Genomic DNA, 23,879 nt, shown 5'->3' with positions numbered 1-23,879 from the left:
AAAAAAAAATTAAGTTTGTTTTAAAAAAATATTTTCAATTTCAAAAATTATTTTCTACTCTAGTAAAAATAAAAGATATTTCTCAAAACTATTTTTCATTCATAAAACACTAAAAATCTTTTCCGAAAAATATTTTCTACTCACCAACCAAACATGAGAAAATAAGTCAAAAATCAACTTGTTTTCCTGGAAAACATTTTCTTTCGTACCAAACACACCCTTAAGGTTATTTCCATTCACTCTGACATGGGAAATAACTACATGGTTAGGAAAGCTACCTCAAGCATCCATCTCTACATGTGCAAAACTCACAATAACATTCTTGGAGAGGTTCTTTCCTCCAAAGAGACGTATTCAACTTACGGATAAGATAAGAATTTTGAGATACTTGCCAGGATACTTGACTAAGATTTAAAAAGAAGGTGGCTCAATGTCTGAACCATAAGTTACCAAATGATATGTTGGTAGAAAGCTCATATAGATCACTAGATGCAGTCAACAAGTGTGTGGCCTCAATGTTGCAAAAGGTCATTGATGAACCATTCTTATGATGAGGCCAATGTTATATATACTTGATCGCCTGTCAAAGACGAATACTGGCATGAGATCTAAAATGGAATTCCATATGCTCAAGAAAGTTGAATCTACAAAGACTGGCATGCAAAAACTGTGCAATGACATCACTATCATGGGACAAGTGATGAACTATCATTAACCTCCATTAAACAGATTGAAGCACAACTGAGCTAAATGCTAGCTTCAATAAATCAAAGATAGAAGGGCACTCTTTATAGTGACACTGTGACTAATTTAAAAGCTGAAAGAACTATTGTGAGCCAATGTATGACTGCCACAACTCAAAGCAGTCAAGTATTAAAGATTATGTGGTATTGATTAAGAGACTACAAAAGGAGAAAATATATGAAAGACCTACGGACAAAATAAGAGAACATGATCGTAAGAGATTCAGTTAGTAGTGAAGAGCTGGAAATTAATGATGAAGAAGACGACATTGTTGCATAAAATACCTATCCCAAAGTGTCCTCCACCAACTCTTCAGAGGTTGGAAAAGAACTAAGAGAAGGCAAATTTCAACAGGTTCTTCGAAATCTTTAAACAACTACATATAAACATAATGGATAGGTGCACTGAGAAACATGCATGTCGAAATATGCAAAATATGTACATGATATAGTGTCATGCAAAAGACGCCTAGGTGATAGTGAAACTGTAGCACTTAATGAAGAGTGAAGTTCAAAGGTAATCTTTAGCAAGCTTCCCAAAAAGCTTGAGGGTCTTGGGAGTTTCAACCTCTCTATACAAATTGGTTAAAGAGATGTTGGACACACTCTATGTGATTTGAGAGCAAGCATCAACTAATGCCCTTATCTATGTTCAAGGCATGCACTTGACTTGGGAAAACCACGTCCAAACAACATCACTTTATTATTAGCATACATATCTCATATAGCTCCGAACGAAATAGTTGAAGCTATGCTCATTAAAGTGAGAAATTTCGTGATTCCAACCGATATTATAATTCTTGATTTTAAGGCTGGCGCTAGGATGCACAAGTTATTTTGGGGCATTCATTCTTTGCCATCGTAAGAATACTAACTGATGTAAAGGCTGAAAAAATGACAAGAGATGATCTTTAATATATGTAAGGTGTTCTTAGCCGGAACCATAACATGTAAAGACTTGAACAACATGTCTATTGAAGATGTCACAGAGGTAATGAATTATGTAACCAGGTATAAGTGTGAGTAAAACGTCAAGTTCATAAAGGTAATGACAGAAATCCTAAATAATAATTAAGAATAAACTACGGAAATGTATAATTACTATAGGGATCCTTTGATCCAGAAATCGTCTAACTAAGTCAATCTTTGTCATGGAGCGACATCAAATCAAGTGCTACTCGGGAGACAACCTGTGATTGTAATTGCTTAGAACACAATAAGAAAAAAATATAAAAATATGAGTAGTTAAATCTCAAATTAGCACTTTTTATGAAGTTTGCACAAAATTTCAACTTCAACTTTAAATCATAATTTCAAATCCAAATTCTTAAAAGTAGGACATGTAATTTTAAATTGTGATTTCAATTATTGTAAAATGTAAAAGTTGACCCATAAGTTTATATTTTGTAAAAATGAATATTCATCTTCAACTTGAAGAGATTGTTAATGGAAGAACTATATTTAAAAAATAGTTAGTTACTACTATTGTTGACTAGTGAATTCTTATAAAATTATGTGTTTGAAAAGTTCGTAATAACACGTAATTGTGAACACATATTTATAAAAAGAACATGAAAATATACAACTATTAATGTGGCGCCTTGACATATTTTGATATCTTATATATTAACTATACTTTTACTAATTTGGTAAGTTGTATAAACATTTAGGAATTTATATAATTTTCACAAATCGTAGAATTTGTATATTTATGAAAAACAAAAAACTTACAAAATTCAAGTGACATGTTTAAACAAAAATTCATCTTAAAATCAAACATTACTCCTTTTAAATCACTAATTAACGGCCCTAATTGAGTAATAGGCATAGTTGTTGGCACTGTTGTTCAGAAGAAGAACAAAAAGTACGAATTCCTTCAACTCGAATTTGACAGAGAACTAAGGTAGGGATGTTCATGAATCCGTTATCAATCATAATTAAATTAATTTATTTGATTTTTAAAATTAAATTAAATTTAATATCCATTTATCGTTTTTGGTTCGATTTAATTTGACCATTCGGTTTATAATCAGACATGAAATAAAAAAAATGATTCATCCAAAAATTAAAAAAAGATAACAATTCGTGTCATTTTGAATTTTATAATTCTTATACGAGAACTCAAATTATGGTTAATTTCCTGCTTATATTCTTAGCTAATTCAATATATTAAATAACATTGCATGATTATGTATACTAATGTACTAAGGCATTGTTTGGTTTGAAGACAAATTATATTGAGATTAGTTATGATGAGATAAATTATGATAAAATAAGTTATGAATGAATTAGTTATACTGAAATTAATTTTTATTGGTTGCTTGGTTTGTCATAGTCAAATAATATGTATGACATAATTTCTAACATTAAGTTGTTTATTTACAAAATTACCTTCTGAAAATAAGTTGTTTGTTTATAAAATAGAGTTTAAGAGAGTATTTTTGTTATTTTACATTTTTATCGTGAGATAAGTTATCCCAAAATTAATATTTCAATCCACATGTAGATGAGATAACTTATCCCAATCATAATTATTAAACCTAAAAATCTATGGAGAAGTATATTTCCTTATCCATCATACCAAACAGCCCTAAATAACATACTTATTGAGTAAGGAGGCTGGTGTCGCCCTTTTTCTTATCCATCCATCAGGGGCGCAGCAATGTTGGTGAGAAACGTGGGATCCATATTACAGATGCAGTCCGCCCAGCCATACGGCAGAGTTTCAAAAAATAGGAACAAAATAATGGCGATTGATGCCCATAACCTCCGCTCTCAGTTTCTTCACCTCCTTCGCACCCGTCGTACTCCTCAAGGTCATTTTTTCTTTATATATATTGCTTTCTGTTCGGTAAAATTATAGATTACAAATTACAATTGAAAAATACAAAAGCACTTTCTAATTTGTTTGTGTTATCAGAATGACCTATGTTTTCTCTTCTATTTTTTTTTTGTTTGTGNTCCATATTACAGATGCAGTCCGCCCAGCCATACGGCAGAGTTTCAAAAAATAGGAACAAAATAATGGCGATTGATGCCCATAACCTCCGCTCTCAGTTTCTTCACCTCCTTCGCACCCGTCGTACTCCTCAAGGTCATTTTTTCTTTATATATATTGCTTTCTGTTCGGTAAAATTATAGATTACAAATTACAATTGAAAAATACAAAAGTACTTTCTAATTTGTTTGTGTTATCAGAATGACCTATGTTTTCTCTTTTATTTTTTTTTTTTTTTTTGTGGTGATGAGTAATGAAGGCATCAAAGTATTTTCCGTTTGCGAGCGCCTGTGTATTAGTCACTCAATTTCACTCAATTTCAATTTGTTTGTCCATTTTGACTTGTACAAAATTAACTTATTATACTACTAAGTACCAAATCAAGGATACTGATATATTGGCAGCATTCCGAGTAACTCCTCAACTTGGAGTTCTACCTGAAGAAGCAGGGCGGTAGCTGCTGAATCTTCTACAGTACATGGACAACTGTATAGACGGGTGAACTGACCAGTCTTGATTGTTACGAAGGGCGATACTACTGCATCAAGAGTGTTATTGAAGAAAATGATCAATATAGTGCTTATGTAGCTTACCTTTAGACCTTTAAGATGAAGGTTTCGTTACCAATATATATGACACGAAATTTAAGAAAAATGACTTAAAGTAAAAAAATATAGAATGTACCAAAGTGTTATTTAATCTTGTAGTCTTAAAAATGACATAAGGAAAATTAAAATTAAAGAGTTGTCGAAAAAAATGTGTATTGAAATGGACTAAAACAGAAGGTGAGACAAACAAATTGAAAAGGAGGGAGCATTTGTTTCACTTTTCTTTGGCAACTAGTCAAAATATATTGACTATCCACCTTTTGCACTTGTGTTTGTTGTTTATTTATTTTGATTTTTGTTAAATTAGGTCTTAGGCCTAACTCACATCCCAAAAGCTAGTTCAAAGAGGATTGCTCAAGCCTTATAAGGAGTCTACCCATCTCATTAACCACCAATGTGGGACTTTTTGTTATTCTTGAACACCCCACCTCATGCCCAGTGCTTAGCATCTGGTGCGTGGACAATTTTTGATTTTGGGGGCAGGCTGGCATGGGTTGTATCAAACTTGTGATTCTTCTTTTTAAGTTTCAACTTTTCAAAAAGGAAATTAGAAAAAAGTAGTCCTATAAATTTTTCTTGGACGACTACCGTGGAGGCCTGAAAACAAGACAGTTCGAAAAAGGACCATCTGTCTGCACTTTTGGGAATAGAATAGATGAGGTGACTGTAATTGACAAAGTAGGGGAGGTCAAATGGTGCTTCACTTTTTCATCTGCTAAGGTGGTTGACGGGGAATTTCACAATAGTAACTTAACACAATATTCTCACTATTATTGGATGTTAAAGAAAGGCTTTCCCGACGAGGGGCACTTAGTGAACTAGATTGAGGGCACAGATAAAGTAAAAGTTGGGCTTTATGGGTTATGTTGCAAGTGTTTCTTCCATACATTTTCTATGATGCTCAGACTCTTCAGAAATGTCATTAGGTGTGGGTCGAATCCTCCAAAAGTAGTGCATTTGTGGAGTATCTGACACGGTATGACAACATGTTTGGAGAGTCCAAACAACTTAGTACATTTTCATAGTTACGTAGTCTGAAGACCCACAGCCACTTAACCCAACGATATCACTCTGCTACTGGATTTTCTTGTTTCAACTACACACGTCGATTGTTGAGATTAGTTTGTTTTTTTCCTTATTTGGTAGACTTGGTGGATTCTTGTCTTACTTCCTTGAGACTAATCAAAGAAGTTGTTATTTTCCTATATGTAATTCCTTCCAGTTCCACTCTGTGTGATACCTGGAAAACCTGTGAATGATCCATTATATCAGGAATTTCCCAAGCCAATATTCAGTGAGGTCATACAATGCCTTCACAAGCTTTATATTTTTGTTTCTGCACATACTTTCTGTCATTTTTACAGATGATATTTGTCAACACAGGTAATGGCATCTTGCCCTAAAGAAGATATTCCCAATATGAAGGAACTTCTTCAGGAGCAAAATTTCTACTTGACCACAGAGGTTATATGATTTCTATTTTTTCATTTCCTTCATATGATTTCTTCAATGCAAATAGTTTCTACAAAGGTAACAGACTATAGGATAAATTTTAATTGTGCCTTTTTACCCCATCATAAGTGTTAATGAAAGTAGAAATATTCAGTGTTCCCCTTTCCTCCCTCCCCTAATGTGTAGGAAAAAAGTATATACCAAGAGATAGAATATTATGCTTTGATCCCTTAATCATATTAGTTGGGATAGAACTTTTTTACCAGTTGTTTTGCTTGAAGTTTTCACTTCTCTTATGTATGAAGTCTAAAGAGAGTAATATTGTGTCAGCTGGATTTTCTCTATAAAACAAAAGGGACTATGCTTTAAGCAACTACAACAACAACATACCCAGTGAAATCCCACAAAGTGGGATCTGGGGAGGGTAGAGTGTACACAGGCCTTATCACTACCTCTTGAAGGTAGAGAGAGTGTTTCTAGAAGACACTCAACTCATGTGAAGCATCTCAAAGTAGTAACTAAATGAAAAAATGGTAGCGGAGATAAATATGATAACTAATAGCAGTGTGGAGCATATATGTAAGGAACTGTATCATCAACAAGAAGGTGCAATCACCTAAACATATGTCCAATTATGGTCGGCAATCTGAATCCTCACTATTCATTTCACCATATTTGGACTGGAGTGCCTCAATGGTGTTTGAAAAGTAAATAAGAGTGTCAAAGGTTCAGCGATAATTAAAAAAGACTGAGCATAAGCAATCAAATGAAGTGGCTGCATCAATTATAATTCTTTTATTACAAGAAGAATCAGATGAATTGAATGAAGATAAATGTGGGAATACTCATTTTTTAGAAGTAATGTTCTCAATGTCTCATCTATAAGTATTGCGGATGAACTCACTGTTTCCAGGAAGGAGAGCAAGGACGGTTGCCTTTCTTGGTATTGAGCATGAAGGAAACCAATAAGAAAAAGAGGCCAGCTATTGTCTTCCTGCATAGTACAAACAAATGTAAAGAGTGGTTACGGCCATTGCTTCAGGTGATATTCTGTTTTCTTAGAAGTACTCCCCATATCACCATCGAGCAGAATAAATGAATGACAATTCTATGTACGATTCTCTTTTTTCTTTTTTGGATTCAGGCATATGCTTCGAGGGGATACATAGCTGTAGCAATTGATTCTCGATACCATGGAGAACGTGCCACCAATATGACAACATATCGTGATGTAAGAACAGGTGCATTTGCTCTTTGCTTCAGTTTTACTCTTGGTTATCTTCTCAGGCAAAAAAGTACACTCAGGTCCAATAGGCTATTGGTGCACTGTCCTAAATTTATAGTATGCATAATTGTTCTGCACTTGCCGTTCTATTTTCTTTACGTTAAATGCTTGGATGCTACTATTTGATTGAGTTGATAGCCTTACTGCTCTTTTATACAATGCAGGCCCTTATATCGTCATGGAAAAAAGGTGATACAATGCCTTTCATATATGATACGGTAAGGAAATGGAGATTTGTTGTTGATAAGACAGTTTTCAGTCTCAAACCGCAGCACTTATTATCCAATATCTAGCCTCTGAAAATAGTACTTCTCTGCAAAGGTGTGGGACTTGATAAAACTGGCGGATTATCTAACAGAGAGGGAAGATATTGACTCGTCAAGGATAGGAATTACTGGTGAATCACTGGGAGGTTAGGCGAGTCACTTTACATGCAATATCTAGCTGTTTCGTAAATATGTGAAGTTCATATATGTTCTGTGTTGCAGGTATGCATGCATGGTTTGCTGCATTTGCCGACACTCGTTATTCAGTGGTTGTTCCTATAATCGGAGTTCAGGTGACCCTTACTTGAGTATTAGTTTGTGTGAAGATAAGGAAAGAGTTGCGGATATATCAATAGGAGATCTTGTGATGAGGTTGCAGGGATTTCAGTGGGCTATTGAGCATGATCGATGGCAGGGAAGAGTTGACAGTATCAAAGATGTGTTTGAAGGTGACACAAACCAGTTTATAACTTGTAATTGGTTTTATCAGCTTCTAATTAGTGTTGTTTATGTGGGTTTTAACATACCAGAGATATCATTTGTTTGTCCTTTCAGAAGCATGTTCCGATTTAGGCAAGAATGAAATTGACAAAGAAGTGGTTGAGAAGGTCAGGATTTCATCCTTCTAGTACCCTTTCTTACCTATTTGCAAGCGACTTGATCATTGTGTTATAGTTATCAGTTTCTAAAATGTAGCATAAGAAGTTAACTTCTCATGATAATATTCATCAAACAGATTTCTATTTGACGTTAATTAGAATACATGAGCAGGTCTGGGACAGAATTGCTCCAGGTTTGGCTTCTCAATTTGATTCACCATATACAGTGCCGGTCATTGCACCACGCCCTTTGCTGATTTTGAATGGTACGATCTATTTGTTCATACGATTTGTGATATTTCATGCCATAGCCATTTAGTACACAAATTATCAGAATGTATGTCCATTTCAAATTTGTGCTGATAACCGGAAGATAACTCTACATTTGTGATACGTAGGAGAGGAAGATCCTCGTTGTCCAATTGCTGGACTTGATATTCCAACGTCAAGTGTTCGTAAAGCTTGTGCAGATGCTGACTGTCCACTTAATTTCAAGGTACAATGTTATTCAAGATGGTAAACTTGTCCTAGGAATTCAGTTGAAAACTTTAATGTTTGTACATATAACTTCTTTTTCCAGTACTTTAGGTGGCCATTTTTGAATTTTTTGTTTGTTGTAACATTTCAGGTGATAGCTCAAGCTGGTATTGGTCATCAAATGACTCCACTGATGGTAAATGAAGCAAGCAATTGGTTTGACAGGTTCCTTAAAGTGTAATCGATATACAAGAATGCTATATTTATTTTTCTCAGCTTTTATTTGCCCGCAGTTTAAAGTTCGGACAAGTGATCTCGTAAAGACTAGAGCAAAAACTAATATCGAAGATTATGAGATTACTTGGACTACTTTAAATTACAATTTTTATACCATGTCAATTTTATGTTTTATATAAAGTTTAATTAAGGATGAATTTTCTTTCACAGAAACATTAACTCTTCCTAAGTCACTTTCAATGCAATGATAGTTTATGGCTATTGCTTTCAAAACATTTCAACCACGGCTCGTTTTGCTAATGGGACTTTTAGTTTTAGGTTAAGGGGTCAATAAATTCATACAAAAGTAAAAGTTTCTCAAATAAAGAAGCTAACTGAAATTTACTTGGAATAGCAGACTAGTGCAACTTTATAAATCAAAATAGAGATGATGTATAACTATCTCTAAACTATGGTAGAAATTTCAGCGATATATTTAAACTTAATTAGGGTTTTGTTACCCTTCTAAATTATTTTACAATAGAATAAACACCCAAAAACTGACGTGACGTATAGAGTGTGCACGCTCTCTTGAAGGCAAGTGAAAACCGAAAAATTGGACACATGTTCTTTTTAAATTCAGAAGAGGGTCATATTTGCCCTTGTACTCTTAGAAAAGAATTATATTTATCCTTAGGCAGAATGATCTAAGAGATCCTTATACTTGACTCCGTTTGTAAGTTGAACCCTTGTACTTGTGACTTTGTCAACTGAACCCTTTTACTTACTAAAACATAATATTTTAAACACCTTTGACCAATGATTGAATACATGTGGCACCAATATTGCTGACTTGGAGTAATGGGTAATTCCATGCGTGTTAAGGTGAGTGAGTATAATAGTTTATATTAAACATCATTAAAAAAAAAAAAAAAGAACGCCAAAAAATAGAAGAATGGGAAGTCATCTTCTTCATAGAGACGCCACTGCCCCTTCCTCCATCAAACCCAACCAAATTCTTCTTCTCATTCCCTTCTTTTCTTTCTTTTATTGATTCACCCACTATTTTCACTCCGTTCTTCTTCTTACTGCACCACCCCTAAATATTTTCTCAAAAATTTCTTCTTTTGCGGCAAATCAAGACCACTTGTAGTTCTTTTCGTTTTCTACATTTCCACCCTAAAATATCAATTTCGTGAGTATTTTTTGAATTTTGTATGAGCTAATGTGAAGGGTGACAGTGAGTTTTGGAAAATTGAAAAACTTCATTAATAAGCTTGATGAAGCTTCAAGAAAAATAAATGAGTGTTGTGATTTTTTATGAAATAAATTTAAAATTGTAATGGAAATTCGTTGGGTTTGATAAATAAAATCAATAGAGAAAAAGAGAGAAAAAACAATGAATGAAGTTAAGAAATGAAAAAAAAAAGTGTAAATATAAGACAATTTTTTTTGAAAATTATGTGTAGTAACTTAATTTAAATACAACATAAATAAAATAAGAATATTCTTTAAGAAAAAACAACTTAAAAATATAAAAATTAAATTATATATATATATACACACGTGGCGGCGCGTGTTATACACACAAACAACTTTACCTGGTTGAAGGTGCCATGTCAGCACAAACGGTGCATGAAAATATAGAAAAAATGAGGTTGGGGGAGGGGGGGGGGGGGTAATAGGACCCGAGTTAAGTTAAGGTGTGTCAGTGAAATTTCGATCATAGTTTAGGGGGTACTTATGTCTTATCACATCAAAATACATAAAGGTATAATACATAAACCAACTTTTTAACTTGTTTTAAGGTGACATCTATGTGCATTTAAAGGTGAATAAAGTTGAATAAGTAGATACACATTCTACATGACATAATATAAATCAGTTCGAGTGTACATACGAATTGTCATGTAGGATACATGTGCCCACATGTTCAATCTTATATAAATTTAAGTGTCTACTTGGCCGCATCTCTTCTGAAGTCAAGTTAATGAGTGCGTTTATGTATTATGCCAAATATAAATGATATAGCAAATGAATACTTATAAATTTAAGGGAAAATACATTAAAAAAAAACCCTGAACTTGGCACGAAAACTTACTTTAGTACTTAAACTACACGGGTGTTTATATACCCCCTTAACATCTTTTAAGTGATTTTTTTCAACCCTCCCATCACCAGCCCAGTTGAAGGTTAAGTGTTGTTGAGTCACACATGTTTTCATTCGTCCATGTGTATATTAACAAACTTCCTAATTAATTGCTTAAATCTCCATGGTAATTGTTTTTTTTTTTTTTAAAATATTGAGCCAAAAATTAAACCCATCAATGAATTTACTCCTCAATATACAAACTATAATTCAAATTTCAATTGCATTTTCAGTTTAGTTATACGATACCACCTTCCTCAAAAATTTAAAAAATTATTAATGAATTGGGCGAAATCTCCATAGTTAATCTTTTGCCAACAATATCTTCAATTTTTTTTTCAATGGAAGTCAACTTCATTCTGATAATGCTTTAAACTGATAGATCTAATAATCTTCTTTGATGTAAAAAATGGTGGGTGAATCAAACACCAAAAATTTTGTAAAAAAAAAGAAAGAAACGATTAAAAATAGAAAAGAAAAGAAGAAGAAGAAGAAGAAATGTGGAAGAAGTTATATTTGGAAGTAAATGTTTACTTGAACTAAATGAAAAGAATAAAAAAGAGAGAGAGAGTTATGAGAAGAGAAAAAAAAAATGAAGAAGATGTAGAAAAAGAACAAAAATGGGGGAAAAAATGAAGAAGAAGATGCAGAAAAAGAAATATAGAGAGAGAAAAGTTAATTCAAAATAAAATATTTTAAAATTAGTAAAATAAGTTATTACGTATGTTATCCAATAAAAAGATGACATGTGTCGGTTTTTTGGTGTCTTTTCCTTTCTCACGCGCTTATGAAAAAGTGGTGATACAAATTTTGGCACGTCACTCTTTAAGGGGTAATTAAATTCAATTCAAATTAAATTAAGGGGATAAATAAACACTTGTATAGTTAAAGTGCTAAAGTAAGTTGTGCGGACAAGTTCAAGGGGGATTTTATGTCTTTTCCCTAAATTTAATAGAAGAAAATAACTGTTTAGATATTTTATGTGCAAAAATGAAGACCTTATGTAAAAAGGACCTAAAATTAAAAATTATTGTAAATATATTATTTGGTGGATGTCATGAATGGCTTCACCTTGTTAATGTAGCACTATGATGTTGGAAATAGATACACCCATTGATGGGTTGACTAGCAACTTGCTTCATTCATGAAGTAAGTTACAACTCCACTAAATAACTCCCTTTAGTAAAACAATAAGAGTTATGTATTCTTGAATAGAGTGGGATTTATAGGATAAGGGGTGATGTAACTCTTGAATGAATAAGAGTTACAAGTCTTAACCTTGTCCTATAAAAGGGAGGACTTGGGGTCATCCACAAACAACACAAGAAAAGAGTTCCTTAGATAAAGAGTGTAGCTGTTGTGAAAAACAATACAAGACTACAAAGTGATCTTGTAAGAAACCGCTTAGGCAATTGGTGGTGATAACACTTGATCCTATAACAAGAAGATAAGTTTATAAAATGGCTTCAAAGACTATTATTACTTAATTGAATAAGGGTGAAAAATTAAATGGTGATAATTATGACATTTGGCACCGTAAGATTGAATACATTCTTGAAGAGCAAGAGGTTTTGGAGACCCTAAACCATGTGATGGTTGAGCCGGCGGGTAAAGACACCCAACAACATGAGAGAAATATTGAGACTTTTCAAGTCTGGAAGAAGAAAAATAGTATTGCTCGCATAACGCTGCTGAGTAGTATGGTTGATGATCTTATGTGTGAGTTCGAATCTTATCCAACGGCCCAAGCCATGTGGATAGCACTGAAAGATAAGTTTGGTGGCACTTCTGCTACAAAACTTAGGAGGTTGACCATTAAGTTTGACACCTATAGACTGCGCCCTAATTCATCGATAAGGCAATATTTAAGAGAGATGTCAAGTATGGTATGAGAACTAAAATCAGTTGGTCATAATCTTTTTGATGAACAAAAAGTGCAAGTTGTTATAAGATCTTTTCGTGCTAGTTGGGAATATATGAAAATTCATATGACCCACAATGAAAGCATCAAGTCTTTTGAAGACATTGAGCACCATCTTGTTCTTGAAGATGAGAGTCGTGAGGCTTCTAAAGCAACTGATCAAGCTTTTCTAGTTGAATCTGCTGGGACTTCTAATCCTAAGCAAAAGAACAAGAACAAGAAAGCATGGAAGAAAAAGGGGTTTGATAAGTCAAATCAGAAGGATAAATCTCAATTTAAGAAGATTGGAAAACGTGGTGCTAAGAAGATTGATATGGCCAAAGTGGAGTGTTATTCTTGTCACAAGATGGGCCATTTTGCGCGGGATTGCCCAGAGCAGAATAAGGTAACATCATGCACTAAAACTCCACATTTTGCTTATGTCTCTAGTACTACATTAATGGCAGATGCTAATACTTTGTGGACTGTTGACTCAGGAGCCACAGACCACATAGCTAGAGATAGAGGATCATTTCTTGAATACCGCCGACTGCCTTTCAGGAGCAGATGGCTTTATGTAGGAAACAATGCATCAATTGAAGTGAAAGGGATCGGAACATGCAAACTAGAGTTGCAAGGTGGATGAATCCTTCTCCTACATGATGTCTTATATGTTCCAGACATTCGGCGGAATTTAGTTTCAGTTGTTTCTCTTCTTAAATTAAGTTTCAGTGTGAATTTTCACAATAATTTTGTTGACATTATTTATGGCACTTAATATTATGGTTCTGGTTACCTTTTTGATGGTTTTATTGTGTTGGACACAATTTGTGGTTTTAATTATATATCCAATAATCATGGTTGTTTTGCTTTAAAAATAACTCCAATTTTTTATATAAATATTTGGCATGTTAGACTAGGACTTATAGGCCTTGAAAGAATGAATAGATTGGCAAAAGAAGGATTGTTGGGTCCTTAACTAAAATTGAAATGTCAATATGTGAACATTGTCTAGCAGGAAAAACGACTAGAAAACCATTTGGAAAGGGAACTAGAGCTGAGTTTCCATTGCAACTCATCCATTCAGATATATGTGGTCCTATGAGTGTGAGGGCGAGGCATGGAGCCTCATATTTCATCACATTTATAGATGATTATACTCGTCACGGTAATGTTTATTTGATCACCCATAAGTCAGAAGCATTGGAATGCTTTAGACAATTTATGAATTTGGTGGAGAATCAATTAAAGTTAAGAATAAAATCTTTAAGAACTGATCGTGGGGATGAGTATCTATCAAACCAATTTAAGGATCTATGTGATGAAAAAGGAATTGTAAGACAATTAACAATTCCATACACTCCTCAACAAAATGGAGTAGCTGAGCGAAGAAATAGAACTTTGCTTGAGATGGTTAGGTCTATGATGGCGCATGCTAACTTGCCAATTTCCTTTTGGGGAGACGCATTGATGTCTGCTGCTTTTGTGCTTAACTGTGTGCCCTCTAAATCCGTTGCTTCCACACACTATGAATTATGGACGGGTAAAAAACTTGACTTAAATATATTGCGACCCTGGGGTTTGCCGCATACGAGATGATTCTTCTCATAAATATGGGAAGTTAGGCCCTAGGGGCAAGAAATGCATCTTCATTGGCTATTCAAAGCAATCAAAGGGTTATATCTTCATTGGAGAAAATGAAGATGGAAGTACAACAGAGCTTGAGTCACGAGATGCGACATTTTTTAGAGACTAAATTTCCTAGTAAGGGTGATATTGATAGAATTGTGTCATTTTATGAAGTTGTGGATCTTCAAGAAAATCTTCAAGATAAAAAAAGTGAGGAACAAGAAATTGTACCTTCTCTTGCTGATCCAAGTGGGAAAATTACTCATTTAGAGAATATTCCACAAGAGACACATGTGCGGAAGAGTACACGAGGAACTATACCCCGATGTCGATTTCATATCGAAGGGGAAACATTAATAGTTACTCCGCAAGATGATGAATAGCCTAATTCAGTTCAAAAGGCTTTTTCAGGCCCTACTAAGGATAAGTGGATAAAAGCAATGAAAGAGGAAATGGAGTCCATGAGGACAAATCATGTTTGGGATTTGGTTGATCTTCCACCAAGTCAAAAGACAATTGGGAATAAATGGGTTCTCAAAATTAAAAGAAAGGCGGATGGTGTAATTGAACGCTACAAAAATCGTTTGGTGGCTAAGGGGTACACACAACAAGAGGAGTAAGAAGATCCGCAGATGACACTCGTCTTATCCCACCAAGACAAGTCAGCCTAACACTCACCCATTACAATAAAATGCAGAAAATTCATAATTAACTCAAAAATACCCCCAAAATCTTGTTGTCACGTGTACAAGCCTTTAAAGTATTACAATAGATTTGAAAGAAAACGTAAGTCTCAAATGATGTTGTCTCTAAAATAGAACAATATCATAAATAGGAGTAAGAAGATCCGCAGATGACAAATAGCTACCTCACAAATCTCCAAGAAGCCTCGGAAAATAAGAGAATGGAAAATANAACTCACTTATCAGTCTTATTCTTTGGCCAACAACCTATGACATTTTTACATTTTCCTCTAAACCATAACATTATGTGAAACCCCCCTTAGGTATAACAATAAAAAAATAACGAAAGTTACTACTCAAATTTTAAGTCCTTCCAAATGCTCCATACTCAATGCGATCAATCATTTCTTACCTTACCAATCCATACCTTGACAAAACACACTATCACAAACCTAAACTCACCATGAAAAACTTGAATCTTAAATCCAACTGTGTAGCCCAATCCCTTTATCTATCAACATTAGCTCATACCTTGAAGATTTTTATAAATTCCCGTATCTTAGCTTATCATTGATCACCTCTCCATCGACCTTATCATATCTTTCGCTAAAAATCCTACCATACTCATTATCAAACTCAAAACCACAAAAGAATTAATCATCATACTCGAGCTAAACATCCGTACACCCTTTCTCAAGTTTTATCCAATAGTTTTTTAACTAATCTGATGATCCTGTGACACTATATATTACCATAACCAGAGCAAAATGGGTGAAATCACGTATCTCTGAACCTAATTCTCAACCCATCTGAAGATACCTCCTTAGCCCTTGCAATCAGAGAAAATGTTCTTACTCTCACCTCCTTCCGAAGGATACACTATATCCCACTAATTTATTATTTTTTTTCATTATGATTCTAGCTCCTTTAAATTATATTCGAGCGGTGTTTCAACACCTCCTACAACTTTCCTTGCAATCAAGCTACTCACCAATTAGTATCCAACCACAACCTTAAATACTTGCAAGTTGTCATTACCATACAAAATTCGTTTAGCCAACAATCCTTATTATATAGATGCATCTTTGTATAATCCATCATGAACTCCTATTATCGTTATACTTAGTAGCCATTGCCATCATCTAGAAGTCAACCTTGTCATCGACATGACATCTTAAATCTAGTTGTACCAACCAAAATCAAAGGACTAACCTAGTTTTATACGCACTTTCTTACTAAAATTCTCAATTACGTTCACACAAGTATACTTGTTGAGACTTCTTTTACCTATACGCTTGTCATCCTAATGTCGATCCACTTCCAAGGAGCTTACGGTGAAATCAACACTCATTTAAAATCCTCGAGATACACTTCACAACCTAAACACATTAATACCGTACCAAAAATCCACCACTAAAATCTTCCTTATAAATAATGTTTAACACATTCGTCCGCAGTAACAAGCTAGTTGGTTTTTAAAATGTGCATGCAACATCGAATCTCATTATACGAGTATGTGATACAACTGATAACTCTTTAAGTAGTTAGTATTCGTACTTGACAATGAACATATTCGTTTCCATGTACCACTAGTACCACATCACAAAAATTTATTAGATCCACCACTAGAACATATCATACCTATCGAGAAGATCATATCCAAATAGGTCACACATTTCTACCCATTGAATAAATGTAAAATATTATCAAATTCATTTCGTCTATATCCCAAGAGATTTGCATTCTTTCTTAGATCAGGTCGATAACAGAAGTAGCACGCTCTATAACTTTAACCAAGTAAGCATCGATATCGTTGTAGCAGTCGTATCATGACCCTCTTAAATATACACTTATTCTATGAAATCGTAATAGAGATTCTGACCTCGATTTATACAATATCATTCTCATCATAAACTAAACAACACATACCTATACAACTTTATTGACTGTAATTTCCAAAGTCACATTGTTCATTACCTATCTATCCATTTAATCATTCCACTTTCAATTATCAAACTTACCAAGGTATTGTCTATACCACACAAGTACTATTTCCTCTATTGGTGTAACCAACAAAAAAAAGAACCATGTTCATAAAATCCCCCAAACTATTATTCAACATCATCATAAAATATCCTCAAAACGCATTATCGAGCAATCACCTAACTCAACCCATTCAAATTACTAAATATTTCGAATTCGACTACACATCATTTTCATAAGTGTATAACTTTCACCATAAAACTAGGTCTAACATTCAAGTCATACACGACACACCAACTGCTCACATGAGGAACTATGCACGAGTCATCACTATAAGTGAGAGAGAATAGAATGAGGTGATTAGAATCAAAACGGACAAATGATGCACGATAGATATTCAAGAAGTGAATTTTTTTCTTAAAAGTCATTATAGTCTCTCGAAGATAAATACAAACGTCTTCGTACCGATCCTCGAGACTCTACTTAGATTCGTCTTGCATACACGTGAGACCTATGAACCTGGGGCTCTGATACCATTTTGTCACGACCCAAAAATGGACGTGATGGCACTCGTCTTATCCCACCAAGACAAGTCAGCCTAACACTCACCCATTACAATAAAATGCAGAAAATTCATAATTAACTCAAAAATACCCCCAAAATCTTGTTGTCACGTGTACAAGCCTTTAAAGTATTACAATAGATTCGAAAGAAAACGTAAGTCTCAAATGATGTTGTCTCTAAAATAGAACAATATCATAAATAAGAGTAAGAAGATCCGCTGAGATGACAAACAACTACCTCACAAATCTCCAAGAAGCCTCAGAAAATAAGAGAATGGAAAGTATCACAAAATCCAGGCTCGTAACCTACAAAAAAATTGTAGAAGCAAGGGGTGAGTACCAAACCACACGGTACTCAACAAGTACACCTCTAAACACAAGCTAAGGGAATAGAATACGGGTACTCTTTACACTCCAACCGAACCTCCACAACTACAACCTACATAAAACCAGCCCAACCTAACAGTTCACAGTTCACATAGCACCCAGCTCAACAACAATCACTTTAACAAATTACATAACCTCAACAACAAACTCAATATTCATTAATCACAACTTTCACAAAAAGGCACTCACAAATATCAATAACACACAAGATTAAGTTCATCAAATAGAGGTAATCAAACATCAAGTACTTTCCAGCCACCAATAAAACACATAATCATCAAGAATGAAGGATGTCATGGGATGCAGTGCAATATGACACCATGAAATGATATGCCTCAGAATACCAAGTACTCTCTCAACCGTATATACATGATACTCATCAGAAATACATCGAGAGTTCATGACCCATGGGGGACTCACTAGGTCCATATACCGACACGGACGATCTCCACGTGTTTGTGCGGGCGATCTCAATGCACTATCATAAATCAAATAAATTTCGCACAGACGATCTCCACATGCCCAAATTATAATCTTAACATCTCACCATCCCCAGCACGGACGATCTCCACGTGCCCAAATTATACTTAATCTCATGTCAATGCATGTGCACAATATGATTTCAATAAAATAGATGATGCATCTCAATCAAATATCAATATGATATGTAATCACCTTAGCTATCACCAGTATACGAGTTCAATAAAGAACACAATCGCACATAATAAATCAAGTCAATAATATATCAGCTAATGCTCATATGTTTTGACATTCTCGAATTACAATCCACATTCTATAGTAATAAACTTTCCCTTTATAACATTGGTACTCGTACCAATGCCCGTCACAAACAATTCTCAACACATCAGACACAAACAATTAATCACATTGCCTTTTATTACCCCTTTTTCATCATTAGAATTAATCAGTGTGGACAAGTTAACCCATCACCCAAGTCTCATTACCCCCAAACACATATTATAAGGAAATACACAAATTCCATACACTTAACAAGGGTTTAGAAATCTACTTGCCTCAATCAATCAAGAATTCACTCCGGGATTTGAGTTTTCCCCTTCCGTTGAACTTCCAAATCAATGCAATCTATTCAAGTACATGACCCCAATAAGATTTCAAAACTAACAACACTCAACACAATAATCAAGTTCCTGAACTTCAAGCCTAGGGTTAAGTCCCAATCTTTTTCCAATATCATGAAACTAATGGTATTTATATAATATTATACCCTAACACTTAATTACCTATCTCAAAATAGAAAAATTTGAAATATAATATGGTAATTATATAAAATCTGAAATCGAAACCACTTACGGAACAATACTTAATGTGAAACTAATAGCAGAATGTTGTTGGTTCCTTTATTTTATAATATAATATCCTCCAATCATTGTTCATAATTACTCTATGATTCTCCACTATAACTCACAACAGTAACCCATAATTAAATACTTACCCTCAATTTGAAAACAGACAATATTGCAGAAGATCAGTTTTCATACCAACGTATAATAATAATTTATTCTTAACAAACCATAGCAAATTTGTATGTTTTAAAATGAACAATTGGAACTTAATAATATAAAATATTTATATATTGATTTCTTATGTAATTAACAAGCAAAAGTTTCCATCCACAGAATTGAGTATACCTGCACTCTCGTTCTTCGTTCAACGCACGCCGCATGTCAGTTTTCTTTCTGCTCCTCTTTATTTTCTTTTCTAAATTAATTATGTATTAAAAGTAATAATTCCTAATAACCTATTTTAATATTTCAAACTTGGCCCATTATTATTAACAATAAATAAATTACCCGCAAATTAATTAACTATAGTTAAATGACCATTCAAAATTATCAAAAATAATCTTTTCGGGTCCGGGTCATTACATTATCCACCACTAAAAATAATGTTCGTCCTCGAACATAAGGCTGAAGAAAATCAAATACTAGGTGTTGCCAAGAGCCAGAGTTATGATTTTCCAGAATCGATGTTCATCTCTACAAGTGAGCTCCTTCGTAAGATTATTCCATCAAGCTCAACTACTAAGAACTGAACCTTCGAATCAACTTTGGAAGATCTATAAATCAAGAGTGATAATCAAGCCACAGACTAACCCATTAACTCAATCTAAACTGAAATCCACTGGACCATAACACAATCATCATAACGAATCTTTTNCCGCAAATTAATTAACTATAGTTAAATGACCATTCAAAATTATCAAAAATAATCTTTTCGGGTCCGGGTCATTACATTTTCTCTCCCGTTGTGAGATTTAGCTCTATTAGACTGATTCTAGCTATAGTTGCAAGTATGAACTTGGAGTTACATCAAATGAATGTAAAGACTGCATTTCTCAATGGAGAACTAGATGAAGAAATTTATATGGAGCAACCATTAGGTTTTATCCAAAATGGTCAAGAGTGCAAAGTTTGCAAACTCAAAAAGTCTATTTATGAACTTAAATAATCATCTAGACAATGATACTTAAGACTTCATCGCACTATTACGTCTTACGACTTTAATGTGATCGATGAAGACCATTGTGTGTATATGAAGTGGTCTGAAACTGATTTTGTGATATTGTTCCTTTATGTGGATGACATACTATTAGCTGGAAATAGTCTTACTTTTGTAAAGGCTATAAAGAGTTGGTTGTCCCTAAATTTTGAAATGAAGGACATGGGAGAAGCAAAATTCATCCTTGGAGTTAAAATTCATAGAGATCTCTCTAAGAATTTAATAACTTTATCACAAGAATCATACATTAAAAGAATTCTTGAACGATTCAGGATGAGAGACTGTAAATCAATAGACACCCTTGTAGCTAAAGGTGAAAATTTAAGCCTTGAAACATGTCCCAAAACTCAAAGTGAAAAAGACGCCATGAAGAGGGTCCCATAATCAAGTGCAATTGGGAGTTTAATGTATGCAATGTTGTGTACACATCCCGATATTTTTTATGCAGTGGGTCTTGTTAGTCGTTATCAATCCAATCCAGGACAAACACATTGGAAAGCTGTTAAGAGAATCTTGAGATACTTAAGGGGCACTGTTGATTACAAATTATGTTATCAAGGAAGTGACTTACAGTTGGTGGGCTACTCTGATGCTGATTGGGGTGGATACTTAGATGAAAGAAAGTCCACTTTTGGTTATGTTTTTTTGCTTAACAATGGTACCATTTCATGGAGTAGCAAGAAACAAACATGTATAACTTTATCAACTATGGAAACAGAGTTCATTGCATGCTCTACAACAGTACAAGAAGGTGTATGGCTAAAAAGGTTCATGGAACACTTAGGGATCATAGGCAGGCCAATGGATGCAGTGCAAATTTTTTGTGATATCCAAGCAGCAATGGCATATACTAAAGACCCTAAGTATCATAGTAAGACTAAGCACATAGATACAAAGTATAATTTTGTTAGAGACATCATAGCATGTAAGGAAATCGCTTTACATTACATTTCTACACACAAGATGGTAGCGGATCCCTTAACAAAGCCAATACCTAGAGATGTCTTTGTTAAACATGTGAAATCTCTAGGCTTGCGTGGGGTGTAAAATGATATATTTCCTTATTTGAACATCTTGATCATAATGTATGGATATCTTTTTGATGTTTTTTTATGGTTATTTCATACATTATCATTGATTAGCACATTCACAATTCACAATATTAGAGTATGTCGTACAAGTTGATAAGGTTGGCCTCCTCACATGAGCAACTGCCTTGGGCGCTTATGGAAAGCGAGCCAAAATGAGACATGTGTGTTTCTTAACGCTAAAAAAGGTTAGCTAATATATGTGGCACCTTGGATTAAGAACATATTATTTAAAGTCGCCCTAGTAAAAGACTAGGATGAGATCCAAGAGAAATGTAAAAAAGGAACAAAATTATGGATTCCCACTACCCATAATACTTGTAGCCAGATGTGAGATCTCCTCTAAAAGTACAATAAAGTGGTAGAACTCAGGTCAAGTAAATGATTTACTTGGACCAAGATTTGTATAGTGTGAAGAAATGAAAATTGACATACACTCTGATGGAATCACAGGCACACTATAACATGCATTTCATACTGCATGTGCTTCATTACCGCAAATTGAAAGGTAAGTGAATACACCCTACTTCACTTTTATGTGAGACCTTGAAACGTTTTGTTTTCACTAGTGCCCTTATGACTTTGACAATATCATGAGGTGATGGGTTAGTGTATGCTACTTTAGTATGAATCTAAAAGTTATGAAAATACGACCTGAAGGAGTAATGCTAGGAAAGCAATTAATCCTGATATTAATGATATGTGGGCGAAAGGAAGATCATGTCAAATATATACACATTATGCTTGTGTTTGAGACCAGTCCATTATGAAACCTATTTTAGTTAGCATCATAAGTGTGGACACAAGGCATATGAAAATTGAAAATGGAAAGAGGGTTAAAAGAAGCCATATGTGTATATAGACATGTCTGGGGCATCTAAGGCACTTTATATGACATGATAATATATCATAAATGATCATAAAAGGGTGGTAGTATCTTATGTTGATTTAGAAAAAAGATTTCTAGTGTAAGAGCTCCCAAACTTAGTGTCTGAGCGGTCACGACAATACACTTGGTATGAATGTCTAAAGGAATTTACTTTTCAAATTAAAGCCCTATGTGTTTCATCCCATCATGTGTGAGTGGGAGATGTTGGAAATAGATACACCCATTGATGGGTTGACTAGTAACTTGCTTCATTCATGAAGTAAGTTACAACTCTACTAAATAACTCCCTACAGTAAAAGAAGAAGAGTTATGTATTCTTGAATGTAGTGGGAGTTATAGGATAAGAGGTGATGTAACTCTTGAATGAATAAGAGTTATAAGTCTTAACCTTGTCCTATAAAAGGGAGGACTTGGGGTCATCCACAAACAACACAAATAACACAAATAACACAAGAAAAGAGTTCCTTAGATAAAGAGTGTAATTGTTGTGAAAAACAATACAAGACTCCATAGTGATCTTGCAAGAAACAGCTTAGGCAATTGGTGGTGATAGCACTTGATCCTATAACAAGAAGGTATGTATAATTTTGCATAACTCTCCGAGTTTAAATCCTTCACTACTCCAAGTAATGATGCCTATAAAAGGACATTGATGGTACATAATGGAAAAATACACACAACATGGAGGTTTTGAAAGTTTATTGATGAATAATATGAATACCTCTTTGGCTTATCTCCCTTCATGCCAAATCCAAAACACCATCCAAGAATTCCCTTTATAAACCCATCAACCCTTTTACCACTTTAACAACATGAACGGTTTTAAATCTGAATCAAAAGAAAACAAAATGTTTTCCTCAAAACTTTCAGAATTTTATTGTAATTCTGCAAAATCCAAATGAAAAATTAGTTATCAATTGCATAAAGCCTTTATCTTATTTATGCTACTAATGGTGAGGTTGTTGACTACTTAAAGCTGTCAACATTTTATGATTTGTTAAGATTTGTCGAGTGTAATTGATTAGCTTTTACTAATTGATTATATTTATGTTTAATCAAAGTTTAATTCAATTATGCATATCATTATAAAGTGATAATAACTTAAAGGTCCGTGGTTGAGTTTCGCAGTACCATGGCCTATTATGCCATTGATTGAAGTTATGATGATAGATTCAAGGCCTATCATACTAAAAGGAATAATACTGAATAAAACATTGGATTTAAATTCTGATGCACTATGATAATATAATGTTGGGTTTAAGTCACACCAAATTATGGCCTAATACGCCTTCTTATGGATAAGACGTTAGATTCAAGTCCTAACACACTATATTAATGATATAATGATGACTAAGAAAAAAAATACTTATCTGATGAAAAAGAAAAAGACACATGGTTGTTGTGCGATCTAATAATTTGATAA

At 34.0% G+C, this 23,879-nt stretch overlaps 2 protein-coding genes across 5 annotated transcripts in view; both read left to right on the top strand.

Annotated features, from left to right (window-relative positions):
- The first annotated feature begins 3,365 nt into the window (after positions 1-3,365).
- LOC125869286 (uncharacterized) lies at positions 3,366-8,862 on the top strand. Of its 4 annotated transcripts, none has more exons than XM_049549853.1 (13): positions 3,366-3,559; positions 5,572-5,648; positions 5,733-5,813; positions 6,715-6,843; positions 6,946-7,032; positions 7,251-7,304; positions 7,408-7,498; positions 7,575-7,645; positions 7,732-7,801; positions 7,908-7,960; positions 8,124-8,217; positions 8,350-8,447; positions 8,580-8,862. In XM_049549853.1, the coding sequence occupies exons 1-13, from the start codon at positions 3,406-3,408 to the stop codon at positions 8,667-8,669; spliced, it is 1,149 nt and encodes a 382-aa protein (XP_049405810.1). In that variant the 5' UTR covers positions 3,366-3,405; the 3' UTR covers positions 8,670-8,862. The 4 variants fall into 4 exon arrangements, with proteins under 4 accessions (XP_049405810.1, XP_049405812.1, XP_049405811.1 ...); XM_049549854.1 differs by lacking the exon at positions 3,366-3,559 and adding an exon at positions 3,706-3,837; XM_049549855.1 differs by lacking the exon at positions 5,572-5,648.
- A 3,091-nt stretch (positions 8,863-11,953) lies between these two features.
- LOC125869305 (uncharacterized) overlaps positions 11,954-23,879 on the top strand; it is a 279,493-nt gene continuing 267,567 nt past the window's right edge. The window contains exon 1 of the mRNA XM_049549879.1: positions 11,954-11,957. The gene's annotated coding sequence lies outside the window, so the exon portion shown is untranslated. The remainder of the gene's footprint in view (positions 11,958-23,879) is intronic.

Source organism: Solanum stenotomum, chromosome 6 (genome assembly GCF_019186545.1).
Source record: "Solanum stenotomum isolate F172 chromosome 6, ASM1918654v1, whole genome shotgun sequence".
Classification (NCBI taxonomy): domain Eukaryota; kingdom Viridiplantae; phylum Streptophyta; class Magnoliopsida; order Solanales; family Solanaceae; genus Solanum; species Solanum stenotomum.
This window is presented reverse-complemented; position numbering and strand designations above follow the sequence as displayed.

Excerpts from the sequence above, each read along its gene's own strand:
- LOC125869286 (XM_049549853.1), top strand. The coding sequence starts at position 3,406 with ATGTTGGTGAGAAACGTGGGATCCATATTACAGATGCAGTCCGCCCAG. Across the intron at positions 7,305-7,407 it reads TGCCTTTCATATATGATACG|GTGTGGGACTTGATAAAACT; the intron begins GTAAGGAAATGG and ends TTCTCTGCAAAG. Across the intron at positions 7,499-7,574 it reads TACTGGTGAATCACTGGGAG|GTATGCATGCATGGTTTGCT; the intron begins GTTAGGCGAGTC and ends TCTGTGTTGCAG.